The sequence below is a fragment of the Neolamprologus multifasciatus genome, chromosome 20 (assembly GCF_963576455.1).
Source record: "Neolamprologus multifasciatus chromosome 20, fNeoMul1.2, whole genome shotgun sequence".
Lineage (NCBI taxonomy): Eukaryota > Metazoa > Chordata > Actinopteri > Cichliformes > Cichlidae > Neolamprologus > Neolamprologus multifasciatus.
Window position 1 is genome coordinate 1077232 of NC_140458.1, and position 14468 is coordinate 1091699.

The window sequence follows — 14468 nt, forward strand, 5'->3', positions numbered from 1 at the left end:
AATTCATGGCTGATCATTTACTTTGAAGAGTTCAAACTGTCAACACAAATAAGTTTATTGACAAAAGTTGGAAACATGAAGAGAATAAATGTGTCATTGAAATCTGCTGTTTAGAAAGAGTTTTCAAAGAATCCAGGTGTGAATGAAAGCAGCAGCTTTCTCCTGTTTGGTTTTCATTTCTGTTTCATGTTTTGAGGTGAATTAAACTTGATATCAAACACACAGTCTGACACTGAGCTTTCTTTCTGTCTCTTTCAGTGCTGGCAGCAACCTGTTCACTCATCACTTCAGGTAAATGCTGTTTTACTGCTTCTTATATTTTGGTCACAAAGAGCCTTTCTGTTAACTTTCTCATTATTAAAGCTCACCTCTTCTTCTTCTGTCTGTAACTACTAAATATTGTATTTGTGTGATCTAAAATCTATACTCTATCCTTCACACACACCTTTTTAAAATCTTATTTCTGTTTCCAGTGAAAATGAAATGAAACCTGTCTGGTGGCTGCTGGGGCGGGTGGGGTGGGTTCTGGATGTTGTGGGGCTCCTTGTTGACATGTGTGAGGAAATCAGGGATAGAGGCTCTGGATTGCAAACTGGGGGGGGGGGGGGGGCACTCCACTTCATAGTCAAATACTGTGATTTAGTGTGTGTGAATGCCTGTGGGGCGTTCTCACAAATATGAAATAAACACACAGGTAAGCTGAGACTCTCTAAAGAAACAGCGTTGTTGTTGTTCGGCTTTTCATTTCGCCATTTGTTGATTCACTCGAAGAACAAGTAACATTTTAAATGTACAATTTATACAGTTATTTTTTATTTCAGGCTTTATCAGAGCTCAAGTTTCCTTTCCTTCTGAGGTGACCGCCATATCCACAGGGAGAGTGGTCACCTCTAACGGCCTCAGTGCTCATCGCCTGAGCTGTGGTAAGATGGAAAATAGTGTCCAAGAATTCACTGCAGATCAAATTCAGACTAAATTCAACAAACTTAACAAGTATTGGATTAACTGTTTATAGTTTACAGCCTTTTTATGCACAGTTGCTTATTTTCAGTTTAAATGGTATTTTCCTGATCAAAAACCAACAGTGCATTTATTCTTTAACAAAAGCTCTGAGGATGTTGGACTGTGTATAAAAATTCAGAAACATTTGATGTAGATTAGAAACAAAAACACTTACTTAAAGTTTTCTCCTTAATCAGAGTTAATGTAATCTCCACTGTGGTGGTGTACAGAGGTACAATTCTCATTATTTATGGATCTGCAGCATCTGAGTCTGAAACTGAAGCCTTAAACCTGGATTATTGCATGTTGTGTTGAGTTGTTCCTTTTCTCTCATACTGTGTCTGTATAACAGTGGGTGGAATGATCGTTGTGACGTCAGCTGTGTACAAATGTAGAGGTGAAGTAATCTGCTCTCACAGTGACACTGAGAACAACGTGAGGAACAGGTGAGCACTGTGGGATGGTAGAAGTGAGCCTTTGATTCAAAAGAAGAAACAAACTAAAACCTGTTGAACAGCTTTACTCAAACTAACAGGAAGTAAATGATCACCTGAAAGTAACTTGTTTCATATCTTTGAGCTGAAAACCAGCTGTTTCTGTCTCCCTGCAGCTGTGATGGAAAAACAGAGTGTGACATAAAGTCAGACATTACTTATGATCCTGGAGTCTGCAAATACCTGGAGACCACCTACGCCTGCTTCACACGTAACGACTCTGTTAAACCTGTGATTAGAAATGACTAATGAACCCAATCTGTGCATGAATGATTACAGTTTCTGATGGATCTGTGTCTGTTTCAGGCCGCAGTGTAACATGTCAAACCTTCCAGTCAGACCTTCAGTGTGGTGAGAACACAACTTCTCTTTCTTTGTACGTTTGAGTATTCACGTAATAAAAATATCACCATGGTTACAGTTTGACTCTATGAACTCTTCCTCAGATGAAGGACAGGTTATAGTCGTCTCCTGGGCTAATTATGGTCGCCGTGACAAAACCACGTGCTCTGATGGACGTCCTGTCTCTCAGCTCCAAGATGTTCAGTGCTCCTGGTCAGGAAGCATGAACTATGTAACTGACAGGTACAGATGCTGACTCTGATTCTTCAGCTCTCAATCTTCTCTCAGATGACACAGTGAATTTTTGCTGATTCACCTTTGACCTGCGTTCACAGGTGCAATGGGAAAAACAGCTGTACTGTTGAAGAACCAAGCGAAGACCCGTGTGGTGGCATTTTTAAGTACCTGGAAGTGTTTTACACTTGTCAGGGTAAGTAACTCAAATAATAAACTTCTAAAGATAATCTTTTAGGGTCGGTACATTCAGACTTGTTTTTGAAGTGAATGAAAATGAAAATTATTCATCATTTTTAAAAGATGAAGCTTTCTGTGCTGAAAACAATCATCAGAAAAATCATCAGTCAAGCTGCAGCAGCAGTCGTGTGGGGTTTGTATGAAAGAACCCAAAATTCAGGCACTTGCTGTGATGCAAGGAAGCTTTAGTTAGAAATGACAAAAGCAAGGACAGAACTAAACATAAACTTAAACTAAATAACAAACAAAACCTGAAACCATATGTGGCAAGGAAGACGCATGACTGGTCCAGAGGTCTGATTTGAGAGCAAACTTTATTCACACAGTGCGACTACAGCTCTCAGCTGCAGGCCACACATACTCCTTGCCACCACACACACACCAACAACCCTGAAACCCCGTGTCTTTAACTCGTTGGGCGTGATTGACGCCATGCGGATGCACCTGCATGGCGTCCGCAGACCACGCCCCACCACAAACCCGATTGAGGCCGGGAAGCCATCCGGCTGGACCTATTGACTGAAAACGCTGTTGACATCCTTCCATCTTACATTATTAAAGATGGGTTTAATGTTATCGGGCCCTGTATTTTATCTCTAATGCATCTGTCATTGTTATTGGGCTATGTTCCAGCTACTTTTAAACACGCTGTAGTGCAACCTATACTCCAAAAGCTGCCTCAATCCACTCACTAACTTTCTGTCTAAAGTCCTAGAGAAGATTGTTCATTACCAACTTATTTGGATGCAAATAATATCGGGGAAAATTTCATTCAGGGTTTAAGCCACGGAAACTGCATTACTGAGAATCTTAATGACTTTCTCTCAATTGCTGACTCAGGGCGCCCTGTGGTCTTAGTTTTGCTTGATTTGTTCTCTGCTTTTGATTAGGTGGACTGTAATGTCCTTTTAATGAAGCTTGAGCATCACGGGCAGTGCCCTTAGCTGGTTTAAATCCTACCTATCAGAAAGGTCCTTTTCTGTCACCATGGGTACCTACGCCTCCTCCATTGACCCTGTTACCTCTGGTGTCCCCCAGGGGTCTGTGCTTGGTCCTATGCTGTTCTCTCTGTACTTGTTACCCTTGGGCCGAATCTTTGATAAATACAATATTTCTCTTCATTTTTATGCGGATGACATTCAAATCTATTTTAAACTGGCTGATGATGTCACATCGTCATTGCGACACTTCTTTAAATGTAACCAACTTAAAAAATTACAGGCAGACGTGGTTTTATTACAAGAAACCCACATGCCTGTCACAGGTTTGAATAAACTTAAAACACCTGAGTTTCCTAATGTGTTCTCAGCCTGTTATAATTCTAGACAAAGAGGAGTAGCAATTCTAATACATAAAAATATTAATTTCACAGTACTCGATACAGTTATAGATCCAGAGGGCAGATTCCTAATCATCAAACTATCTATATCTAACCAAAAGCTTGGTATTGTAAGTGTATATGGTCCAAATGTTGATGATCCCTCATTCTTCCACGGTTTTTTTAGTACACTCTCCGAACACCTAGATTGCACAATTGTTCTTGGGGGCGACCTCAACCTGGGACTAAATGAAGAAGTGGATAGGCTCAATACAGCAGGAACTCAGCGTAATTGGCAATCCACAAATATAATCAAACAGTATATGAGCGACTTTGGTCTTTGCGATGCATGGCGCTCCCTTCACCCCACCAGTAAGGAACATACTTTTTTCTCACATGTCCATCACTCCTACTCTCGTCTGGATTATTTTTTGGTCAGCAGCTCACTGCTGAGCGACATTTCAGACACTGAGATTCACCCTATAGCTGTCAGCGATCATGCTCCTGTATCTTTAACACTAATGCACAAGAATAATACTACGCCAAGTAAAAACTGGAGATTTAATACATCACTGCTCACTGTACATGAATGATTACAGTTTCTGATGGATCTGTGTCTGTTTCAGGCCACAGTGTAACATGTGGAGGATCAAAGGCAAACCTTCAGTGTGGTGAGATCACAGCTTCTCTTTCTTTGTACGTTTGAGTATTCACGTAATAAAAATGTCACCATGGTTACATTTTGACTCTATGAACTCTTCCTCAGGTGAAGGACAGGTTATAGTCGTCTCCTGGGCTAATTTTGGTCGCCGTGACACAACCACGTGCCCTGGCGGATATACTATCACAAATCTCAACAACGTTAACTGCTCCTGGTCAGGAAGCATAAGCTATGTAACTAACAGGTACAGATGCTGACTCTGATTCTTCAGCTCTCCATCTTCTCTCAGATGACGCAGTGAATTTTTGCTGATTCACCTTTGACCTGCGTTCACAGGTGCAATGGGAAAAACAGCTGTACTGTTGAAGCAAAGAGCCCACAAGACCCGTGTTATGGCATTTATAAGTACCTGGAGGTGTTTTACACTTGTCAGGGTAAGTAACTCAAATAATAAACTTCTAAAGATAATCTTTTAGGGTCGGTACATTCAGACTTGTTTTTGAAGTGAATGAAAATGAAAATTATTCATCATTTTTAAAAGATGAAGCTTTCTGTGCTGAAAAGAATCATCAGAAAAATCATCAGTCACGAAGATTTGGTCAGTTTGTTTTAGATCCTGAGTGAACGCGCACATCATTATCACAATACTTAATAACAACAATGTGATTTAGTCATCAAATAAATACAAATATAATAAAATAATAATAATAAAAAATAAATTAAACCAATTTGACATTTAAAGCTGCAGCAGCAGTCGTGTGGGGTTTGTATGAAAGAACCCAAAATTCAGGCACTTGCTGTGATGCAAGGAAGCTTTAGTTGGAAATGACAAAAGCAAGGACAGAACTAAACATAAACTTAAACTAAATAACAAACAAAACCTGAAACCATATGTGGCAAGGAAGATGCATGACTGGTCCAGAGGTCTGATTTGAGAGCAAACTTTATTCACACAGTGCGACTACAGCTCTCAGCTGCAGGCCACACATACTCCTTGCCACCACACACACACCAACAACCCTGAAACCCCGTGTCTTTAACTCGTTGGGTGTGATTGACGCCATGCGGATGCACCTGCATGGCGTCCGCAGACCACGCCCCACCACAAACCCGATTGAGGCCAGGAAGCCATCCGGCTGGACCTATTGACTGAAAACGCTGTTGACATCCTTCCATCTTACATTATTAAAGATGGGTTTAACGTTATCGGGCCCTGTATTTTATCTCTAATGCATCTGTCATTGTTATTGGGCTATGTTCCAGCTACTTTTAAACACGCTGTAGTGCAACCTATACTCAAAAAGCTGCCTCAATCCACTCACTAACTTTCTGTCTAAAGTCCTAGAGAAGATTGTTCATTACCAACTTATTTGGATGCAAATAATATCGGGGAAAATTTCATTCAGGGTTTAAGCCACGGAAACAGCATTACTGAAAATCTTAATGACTTTCTCTCAATTGCTGACTCAGGGCGCCCTGTGGTCTTAGTTTTGCTTGATTTGTTCTCTGCTTTTGATTAGGTGGACTGTAATGTCCTTTTAACCCTTTAAAACCGGTCGGAGCGGGCACGCTCTGTTTTGCGCAACTACTTTTAAATCCTTGTAGAACTGCAACCACATAAGCTAGCACAATAATTTTTTTTGCATATGAAACCGGAGGAGTTGTACTTACATCTTATGCCATCAGCTTGTCCTCGGTCACGGTTTTCTTCCACATATAGTTTTGCAAAAACTGCATAAAAAGCGCTTGCAGCAACAAAAACATAATATTCCAGAAACACGCTTTGCCGATCCGATCAGCTGTTCATAACACTTCCTACGTTAGAATAGACGTCAGGGTGAACTATCGCATGTCCGCCATTACCTGCCCGAAACCGGAAGTGACGTCATTTTCGCGGAAATGTAGTTTCCTCATGAGCCTATACTGGTGTTTTTAAAAGTTATGTTTGACTTTATGACTTTCTGTGTGGTTTCTGGGATGCTTAGGACTCATATTGCACTGCTGGAAATAGTTTATTTTGATGCATATGCTGCTTTTTTGCAAATTTGCACTATAATATTTATGTTTGTTTTTCCTGCAGTGTATAAAAATTGGTGTATTTCAAAAATAAAACTATGAAGACACTCAAAATAAATTTCCTGTGGTGGGAAACTATTTTGTGCAACTTTTTTGTATTTACAGTTTTGAGGGATAAGCCTCTTAAATTTCTCTAACTAGAAATATATGTTAAAAAATCAAAAACGATTTTAAATTTTTTTGTAGTTTATTGCACTTTCTTGCAATTTATGTAATTTCTATGCCCTTAATGCAGACATATTATTAAAATTTGGGCTATAATGGTTGTATTGATGTATAGCAACTTGAAATGCTCCCACAAATGGCACTACAGCATGTAAAAATATAATATAATCTCTGGCGGACTTGGTTCTATGGTAGGTCTTAAAGGGTTAATGAAGCTTGAGCATCACGGGCAGTGCCCTTAGCTGGTTTAAATCCTACCTATCAGAAAGGTCCTTTTCTGTCACCATGGGTACCTACGCCTCCTCCATTGCCCCTGTTACCTCTGGTGTCCCCCAGGGGTCTGTGCTCGGTCCTATGCTGTTCTCTCTGTACTTGTTACCCTTGGGCCGAATCTTTGATAAATACAATATTTCTCTTCATTTTTATGCGGATGACATTCAAATCTATTTTAAACTGGCTGATGATGTCACATCGTCATTGCGACACTTCTTTAAATGTAACCAACTTAAAAAATTACAGGCAGACGTTGTTTTATTACAAGAAACCCACATGCCTGTCACAGGTTTGAATAAACTTAAAACACCTGAGTTTCCTAATGTGTTCTCAGCCTGTTATAATTCTAGACAAAGAGGAGTAGCAATTCTAATACATAAAAATATTAATTTCACAGTACTCAATACAGTTATAGATCCAGAGGGCAGATTCCTAATCATCAAACTATCTATATCTAACCAAAAGCTTGGTATTGTAAGTGTATAGGTCCAAATGTTGATGATCCCTCATTCTTCCACGGTTTTTTTAGTACACTCTCCGAACACCTAGATTGCACAATTGTTCTTGGGGGCGACCTCAACCTGGGACTAAATGAAGAAGTGGATAGGCTCAATACAGCAGGAACTCAGCGTAATTGGCAGTCCACAAATATAATCAAACAGTATATGAGCGACTTTGGTCTTTGCGATGCATGGCGCTCCCTTCACCCCACCAGTAAGGAACATACTTTTTTCTCACATGTCCATCACTCCTACTCTCGTCTGGATTATTTTTTGGTCAGCAGCTCACTGCTGAGCGACATTTCAGACACTGAGATTCACCCTATAGCTGTCAGCGATCATGCTCCTGTATCTTTAACACTAATGCACAAGAATAATACTACGCCAAGTAAAAACTGGAGATTTAATACATCACTGCTCACTGTACATGAATGATTACAGTTTCTGATGGATCTGTGTCTGTTTCAGGCCGCAGTGTAACATGTGGAGGATCAAAGGCAAACCTTCAGTGTGGTGAGATCACAGCTTCTCTTTCTTTGTACGTTTGAGTATTTACGTAATAAAAATGTCACCATGGTTACAGTTTGACTCTATGAACTCTTCCTCAGGTGAAGGACAGGTTATAGTCGTCTCCTGGGCTAATTTTGGTCGCCGTGACAAAACCACGTGCTCTGATGGACGTCCTGTCTCTCAGCTCCAAAATGTTCAGTGCTCCTGGTCAGGAAGCATGAGCTATGTAACTGACAGGTACAGATGCTGACTCTGTTTCTTCAGCTCTCCATCTTCTCTCAGATGACACAGTGAATTTTTGCTGATTCACCTTTGACCTGCGTTCACAGGTGCAATGGGAAAAACAGCTGTACTGTTGAAGCAAAGAGCCCACAAGACCCGTGTTATGGCATTTTTAAGTACCTGGAGGTGTTTTACACTTGTCAGGGTAAGTAACTCAAATAATAAACTTCGAAAGATAATCTTTTAGGGTCGGTACATTCAGACTTGTTTTTGAAGTGAATGAAAATTAAAATTATTCATCATTTTTAAAAGATGAAGCTTTCTGTGCTGAAAAGAATCATCAGAAAAATCATCAGTCACGAAGATTTGGTCAGTTTGTTTTAGATCCTGAGTGAACGCGCACATCATTATCACAATACTTAATAACAACAATGTGATTTAGTCATCAAATAAATACAAATATAATAAAATAATAATAATAAAAAATAAATTAAACCAATTTGACATTTAAAGCTGCAGCAGCAGTCGTGTGGGGTTTGTATGAAAGAACCCAAAATTCAGGCACTTGCTGTGATGCAAGGAAGCTTTAGTTGGAAATGACAAAAGCAAGGACAGAACTAAACATAAACTTAAACTAAATAACAAACAAAACCTGAAACCATATGTGGCAAGGAAGACGCATGACGGGTCCAGAGGTCTGATTTGAGAGCAAACTTTATTCACACAGTGCGACTACAGCTCTCAGCTGCAGGCCACACATACTCCTTGCCACCACACACACACCAACAACCCTGAAACCCCATGTCTTTAACTCGTTGGGCGTGATTGACGCCATGCGGATGCACCTGCATGGCGTCCGCAGACCACGCCCCACCACAAACCCGATTGAGGCCGGGAAGCCATCCGGCTGGACCTATTGACTGAAAACGCTGTTGACATCCTTCCATCTTACATTATTAAAGATGGGTTTAATGTTATCAGGCCCTGTATTTTATCTCTAATGCATCTGTCATTGTTATTGGGCTATGTTCCAGCTACTTTTAAACACGCTGTAGTGCAACCTATACTCAAAAAGAGCTGCCTCAATCCACTCACTAACTTTCTGTCTAAAGTCCTAGAGAAGATTGTTCATTACCAACTTATTTGGATGCAAATAATATCGGGGAAAATTTCATTCAGGGTTTAAGCCACGGAAACTGCATTACTGAGAATCTTAATGACTTTCTCTCAATTGCTGACTCAGGGCGCCCTGTGGTCTTAGTTTTGCTTGATTTGTTCTCTGCTTTTGATTAGGTGGACTGTAATGTCCTTTTAACCCTTTAAAACCGGTCGGAGCGGGCACGCTCTGTTTTGCGCAACTACTTTTAAATCCTTGTAGAACTGCAACCACATAAGCTAGCGCAATAATTTTTTTTGCATATGAAACCGGAGGAGTTGTACTTACATCTTATGCCATCAGCTTGTCCTCGGTCACGGTTTTCTTCCACATATAGTTTTGCAAAAACTGCATAAAAAGCGCTTGCAGCAACAAAAACATAATATTCCAGAAACACGCTTTGCCGATCCGATCAGCTGTTCATAACACTTCCTACGTTAGAATAGACGTCAGGGTGAACTATCGCATGTCCGCCATTACCTGCCCGAAACCGGAAGTGACGTCATTTTCGCGGAAATGTAGTTTCCTCATGAGCCTATACTGGTGTTTTTAAAAGTTATGTTTGACTTTATGACTTTCTGTGTTGTTTCTGGGATGCTTAGGACTCATATTGCACTGCTGGAAATAGTTTATTTTGATGCATATGCTGCTTTTTTGCAAATTTGCACTATAATATTTATTTTTGTTTTTCCTGCAGTGTATAAAAATTGGTGTATTTCAAAAATAAAACTATGAAGACACTCAAAATAAATTTCCTGTGGTGGGAAACTATTTTGTGCAACTTTTTTGTATTTACAGTTTTGAGGGATAAGCCTCTTAAATTTCTCTAACTAGAAATATATGTTAAAAAATCAAAAACGATTTTAAATTTTTTTGTAGTTTATTGCACTTTCTTGCAATTTATGTAATTTCTATGCCCTTAATGCATACATATTATTAAAATTTGGGCTATAATGGCTGTATTGATGTATAGCAACTTGAAATGCTCCCACAAATGGCACTACAGCATGTAAAAATATAATATAATCTCTGGCGGACTTGGTTCTATGGTAGGTCTTAAAGGGTTAATGAAGCTTGAGCATCACAGGCAGTGCCCTTAGCTGGTTTAAATCCTACCTATCAGAAAGGTCCTTTTCTGTCACCATGGGTACCTACGCCTCCTCCATTGCCCCTGTTACCTCTGGTGTCCCCCAGGGGTCTGTGCTCGGTCCTATGCTGTTCTCTCTGTACTTGTTACCCTTGGGCCGAATCTTTGATAAATACAATATTTCTCTTCATTTTTATGCGGATGACATTCAAATCTATTTTAAACTGGCTGATGATGTCACATCGTCATTGCGACACTTCTTTAAATGTAACCAACTTAAAAAATTACAGGCAGACGTTGTTTTATTACAAGAAACCCACATGCCTGTCACAGGTTTGAATAAACTTAAAACACCTGAGTTTCCTAATGTGTTCTCAGCCTGTTGTAATTCTAGACAAAGAGGAGTAGCAATTCTAATACATAAAAATATTAATTTCACAGTACTCGATACAGTTATAGATCCAGAGGGCAGATTCCTAATCATCAAACTATCTATATTTAACCAAAAGCTTGGTATTGTAAGTGTATATGGTCCAAATGTTGATGATGGTAAATGGTAAATGGTCTGTATTTGTATAGCGCTTTTCTAGTCCCTAAGGACCCCAAAGCGCTTTACACAACCTGTCATCCACCCATTCACACACACATTCACACACTGGTGATGGCAAGCTACATTGTAGCTACAGCCACCCTGGGGCGCACTGACAGAGGCGAGGCTGCCGGACACTGGCTCCACCGGGCCCTCTGACCACCACCAGTAGGCAACGGGTGAAGTATCTTGCCCAAGGACACAACGACCAGGACTGTCCAAGCCGGGGCTCGAACCGGTACCCTTCCGATTACAAGGCGATCCCTCATTCTTCCACGTTTTTTTTAGTACACTCTCTGAACACCTAGATTGCACAATTGTTCTTGGGGGAGACCTCAACCTTGGACTAAATGAAGAAGTGGATAGGCTCAACACAGCAGGAACTCAGCGTAATTGGCAGTCCACAAATATAATCAAACAGTATATGAGCGACTTTGGTCTTTGCGATGCATGGCGCTCCCTTCACCCCACCAGTAAGGAATATCCTTTTTTCTCACATGTCCATCACTCCTACTCTCGTCTGGATTATTTTTTGGTCAGCAGCTCACTGCTGAGCGACATTTCAGACACTGAGATTCACCCTATAGCTGTCAGCGATCATGCTCCTGTATCTTTAACATTAATGCACAAGAATAATACTACGCCAAGTAAAAACTGGAGATTTAATACATCACTGCTCACTGTACATGAATGATTACAGTTTCTGATGGATCTGTGTCTGTTTCAGGCCGCAGTGTAACATGTCAAACCTCCCAGTCAAACCTTCAGTGTGGTGAGAACACAACTTCTCTTTCTTTGTACGTTTGAGTATTCACGTAATAAAAATATCACCATGGTTACAGTTTGACTCTATGAACTCTTCCTCAGATGAAGGACAGGTTATAGTCGTCTCCTGGGCTAATTATGGTCGCCGTGACAAAACCACGTGCTCTGATGGACGTCCTGTCGAACAGCTCCAAAATGTTCAGTGCTCCTGGTCAGGAAGCATGACCTATGTAACTGACAGGTACAGATGCTGACTCTGTTTCTACAGCTCTCAATCTTCTCTCAGATGACGCAGTGAATTTTTGCTGATTCACCTTTGACCTGCGTTCACAGGTGCAATGGGAAAAACAGCTGTACTGTTGAAGAACCAAACGAAGACCCGTGTGGTGGCATTTTTAAGTACCTGGAGGTGTTTTACACTTGTCAGGGTAAGTAACTCAAATGATAAACTTCTAAAGATAATCTTTTAGGGTCGGTACATTCAGACTTGTTTTTGAAGTGAATGAAAATGAAAATTATTCACCATTTTTAAAAGATGAAGCTTTCTGTGCTGAAAAGAATCATCAGAAAAATCATCAGTCACAAAGATTTGGTCAGTTTGTTTTAGATCCTGAGTGAACGCGCACATCATTATCACAATACTTAATAACAAAAATGTGATTTAGTCATCAAATAAATACAAATATTATAAAATAATAATAATATCGTGTGGGGTTTGTATGAAAGAACCCAAAATTCAGGCACTTGCTGTGATGCAAGGAAGCTTTAGTTGGAAATGACAAAAGTAAGGACAGAACTAAACATAAACTTAAACTAAATAACAAACAAAACCTGAAACCATATGTGGCAAGGAAGATGCATGACGGGTCCAGAGGTCTGATTTGAGAGCAAACTTTATTCACACAGTGCGACTACAGCTCTCAGCTGCAGGCCACACATACTCCTTGCCACCACACACACACCAACAACCCTGAAACCCCGTGTCTTTAACTCGTTGGGCGTGATTGCGGACGCCATGCAGGTGCATCCGCATGGCATCCGCAGACCACGCCCCACCACAAACCTGATTGAGGCCGGGAAGCCATCCGGCTGGACCTATTGACTGAAAACGCTGTTGACATCCTTCCATCTTACATTATTAAAGATGGGTTTAACGTTATCGGGCCCTGTATTTTATCTCTAATGCATCTGTCATTGTTATTGGGCTATGTTCCAGCTACTTTTAAACACGCTGTAGTGCAACCTATACTCAAAAAGAGCTGCCTCAATCCACTCACTAACTTTCTGTCTAAAGTCCTAGAGAAGATTGTTCATTACCAACTTATTTGGATGCAAATAATATCGGGGAAAATTTCATTCAGGGTTTAAGCCACGGAAACTGCATTACTGAGAATCTTAATGACTTTCTCTCAATTGCTGACTCAGGGCGCCCTGTGGTCTTAGTTTTGCTTGATTTGTTCTCTGCTTTTGATTAGGTGGACTAATGTCCTTTTAATGAAGCTTGAGCATCACGGGCAGTGCCCTTAGCTGGTTTAAATCCTACCTATCAGAAAGGTCCTTTTCTGTCACCATGGGTACCTACGCCTCCTCCATTGCCCCTGTTACCTCTGGTGTCCCCCAGGGGTCTGTGCTCGGTCCTATGCTGTTCTCTCTGTACTTGTTACCCTTGGGCCGAATCTGGATCTACAGTTATAGATCCAGAGGGCAGATTCCTAATCATCAAACTATCCATACTTAACCAAAAGCTTGGTATTGTAAGTGTATATGGTCCAAATGTTGATGATCCCTCATTCTTCCACGGTTTTTTTAGTACACTCTCCGAACACCTAGATTGCACAATTGTTCTTGGGGGCGACCTCAACCTTGGACTAAATGAAGAAATGGATAGGCTCAACACAGCAGGAACTCAGCGTAATTGGCAGTCCCCAAATATAATCAAACAGTATATGAGCGACTTTGGTCTTTGCGATGCATGGCGCTCCCTTCACCCCACCAGTAAGGAACATACTTTTTTCTCACATGTCCATCACTCCTACTCTCGTCTGGATTATTTTTTGGTCAGCAGCTCACTGCTGAGCGACATTTCAGACACTGAGATTCACCCTATAGCTGTCAGCGATCATGCTCCTGTATCTTTAACACTAATGCACAAGAATAATACTATGCCAAGTAAAAACTGGAGATTTAATACATCACTGCTCAAAGACGAAGAGTTTATCAAATACTTTAAAAAAGAATGGACTCTATATTTAGGCTTTAATGACATTCCTGGAACATCAGCATCTGTCCTCTGGGAAGTAGGGAAAGCTGTGATGAGAGGTAAAATAATCTCTTTCTCATCACATAAGAAGACAGAAGAAAACAAAAATATTCGGGAACTAGAAAAAAACATCAAATTCTTAGAAAAAGCCTATGTGTCACACCAAGATCAAGAAATATTAAACAAAATACGCAAGACAAAACTAGAATTAAATGAAATTATTAATAAAAAGACTAAATTCTTAGTACAAAGACTTCGCCTGCTTTTTGAATTATGAACACGGTAGCAAATCTGGACAATTTCTTGCTAACCAGTTAAAAATCAATAAAGAAAAAACAACTATATGTGCTGTTAAAGATTTATCTGGGAATACAATATATGATCTTAAAAAAATAAACAAAAGTTTTAGGGATTTCTATGAAACTTTATATACACCACAAATAAACCCATCTAAAAACGAAATTGATCAATTTCTCGACAACATAACTCTTCCAAAATTATTAGACACCCAAGCAATGGCACTGGATTCGCCACTGACATCAGGTGAACTCCAGGAAGCTCTGATAAGTATGCC

General features: G+C 40.2%; 2 protein-coding genes across 2 annotated transcripts in view; both read left to right on the forward strand.

The window, feature by feature from the left end:
• The window catches only part of LOC146493984 (uncharacterized), a 139015-nt gene that overhangs the window by 31454 nt on the left and 93093 nt on the right, over positions 1 to 14468 (forward strand). The window contains exons 6-17 of the mRNA XM_085146638.1: positions 1803 to 1847; positions 1943 to 2081; positions 2174 to 2268; positions 4257 to 4301; positions 4397 to 4535; positions 4628 to 4725; positions 7774 to 7818; positions 7914 to 8052; positions 8145 to 8242; positions 11597 to 11641; positions 11737 to 11875; positions 11968 to 12062. Coding sequence (XP_085002764.1) covers positions 1803 to 1847; positions 1943 to 2081; positions 2174 to 2268; positions 4257 to 4301; positions 4397 to 4535; positions 4628 to 4725; positions 7774 to 7818; positions 7914 to 8052; positions 8145 to 8242; positions 11597 to 11641; positions 11737 to 11875; positions 11968 to 12062 — 1122 coding nt within the window. The remainder of the gene's footprint in view (positions 1 to 1802; positions 1848 to 1942; positions 2082 to 2173; positions 2269 to 4256; positions 4302 to 4396; positions 4536 to 4627; positions 4726 to 7773; positions 7819 to 7913; positions 8053 to 8144; positions 8243 to 11596; positions 11642 to 11736; positions 11876 to 11967; positions 12063 to 14468) is intronic.
• Positions 1 to 14468, forward strand: part of LOC146493985 (galactose-specific lectin nattectin-like) — a 47190-nt gene that overhangs the window by 1292 nt on the left and 31430 nt on the right. The window contains exons 3-6 of the mRNA XM_085146660.1: positions 259 to 291; positions 822 to 923; positions 1355 to 1448; positions 1613 to 1707. Of these exons, the coding sequence (XP_085002786.1) occupies positions 259 to 291; positions 822 to 923; positions 1355 to 1448; positions 1613 to 1707 (324 nt within the window). The remainder of the gene's footprint in view (positions 1 to 258; positions 292 to 821; positions 924 to 1354; positions 1449 to 1612; positions 1708 to 14468) is intronic.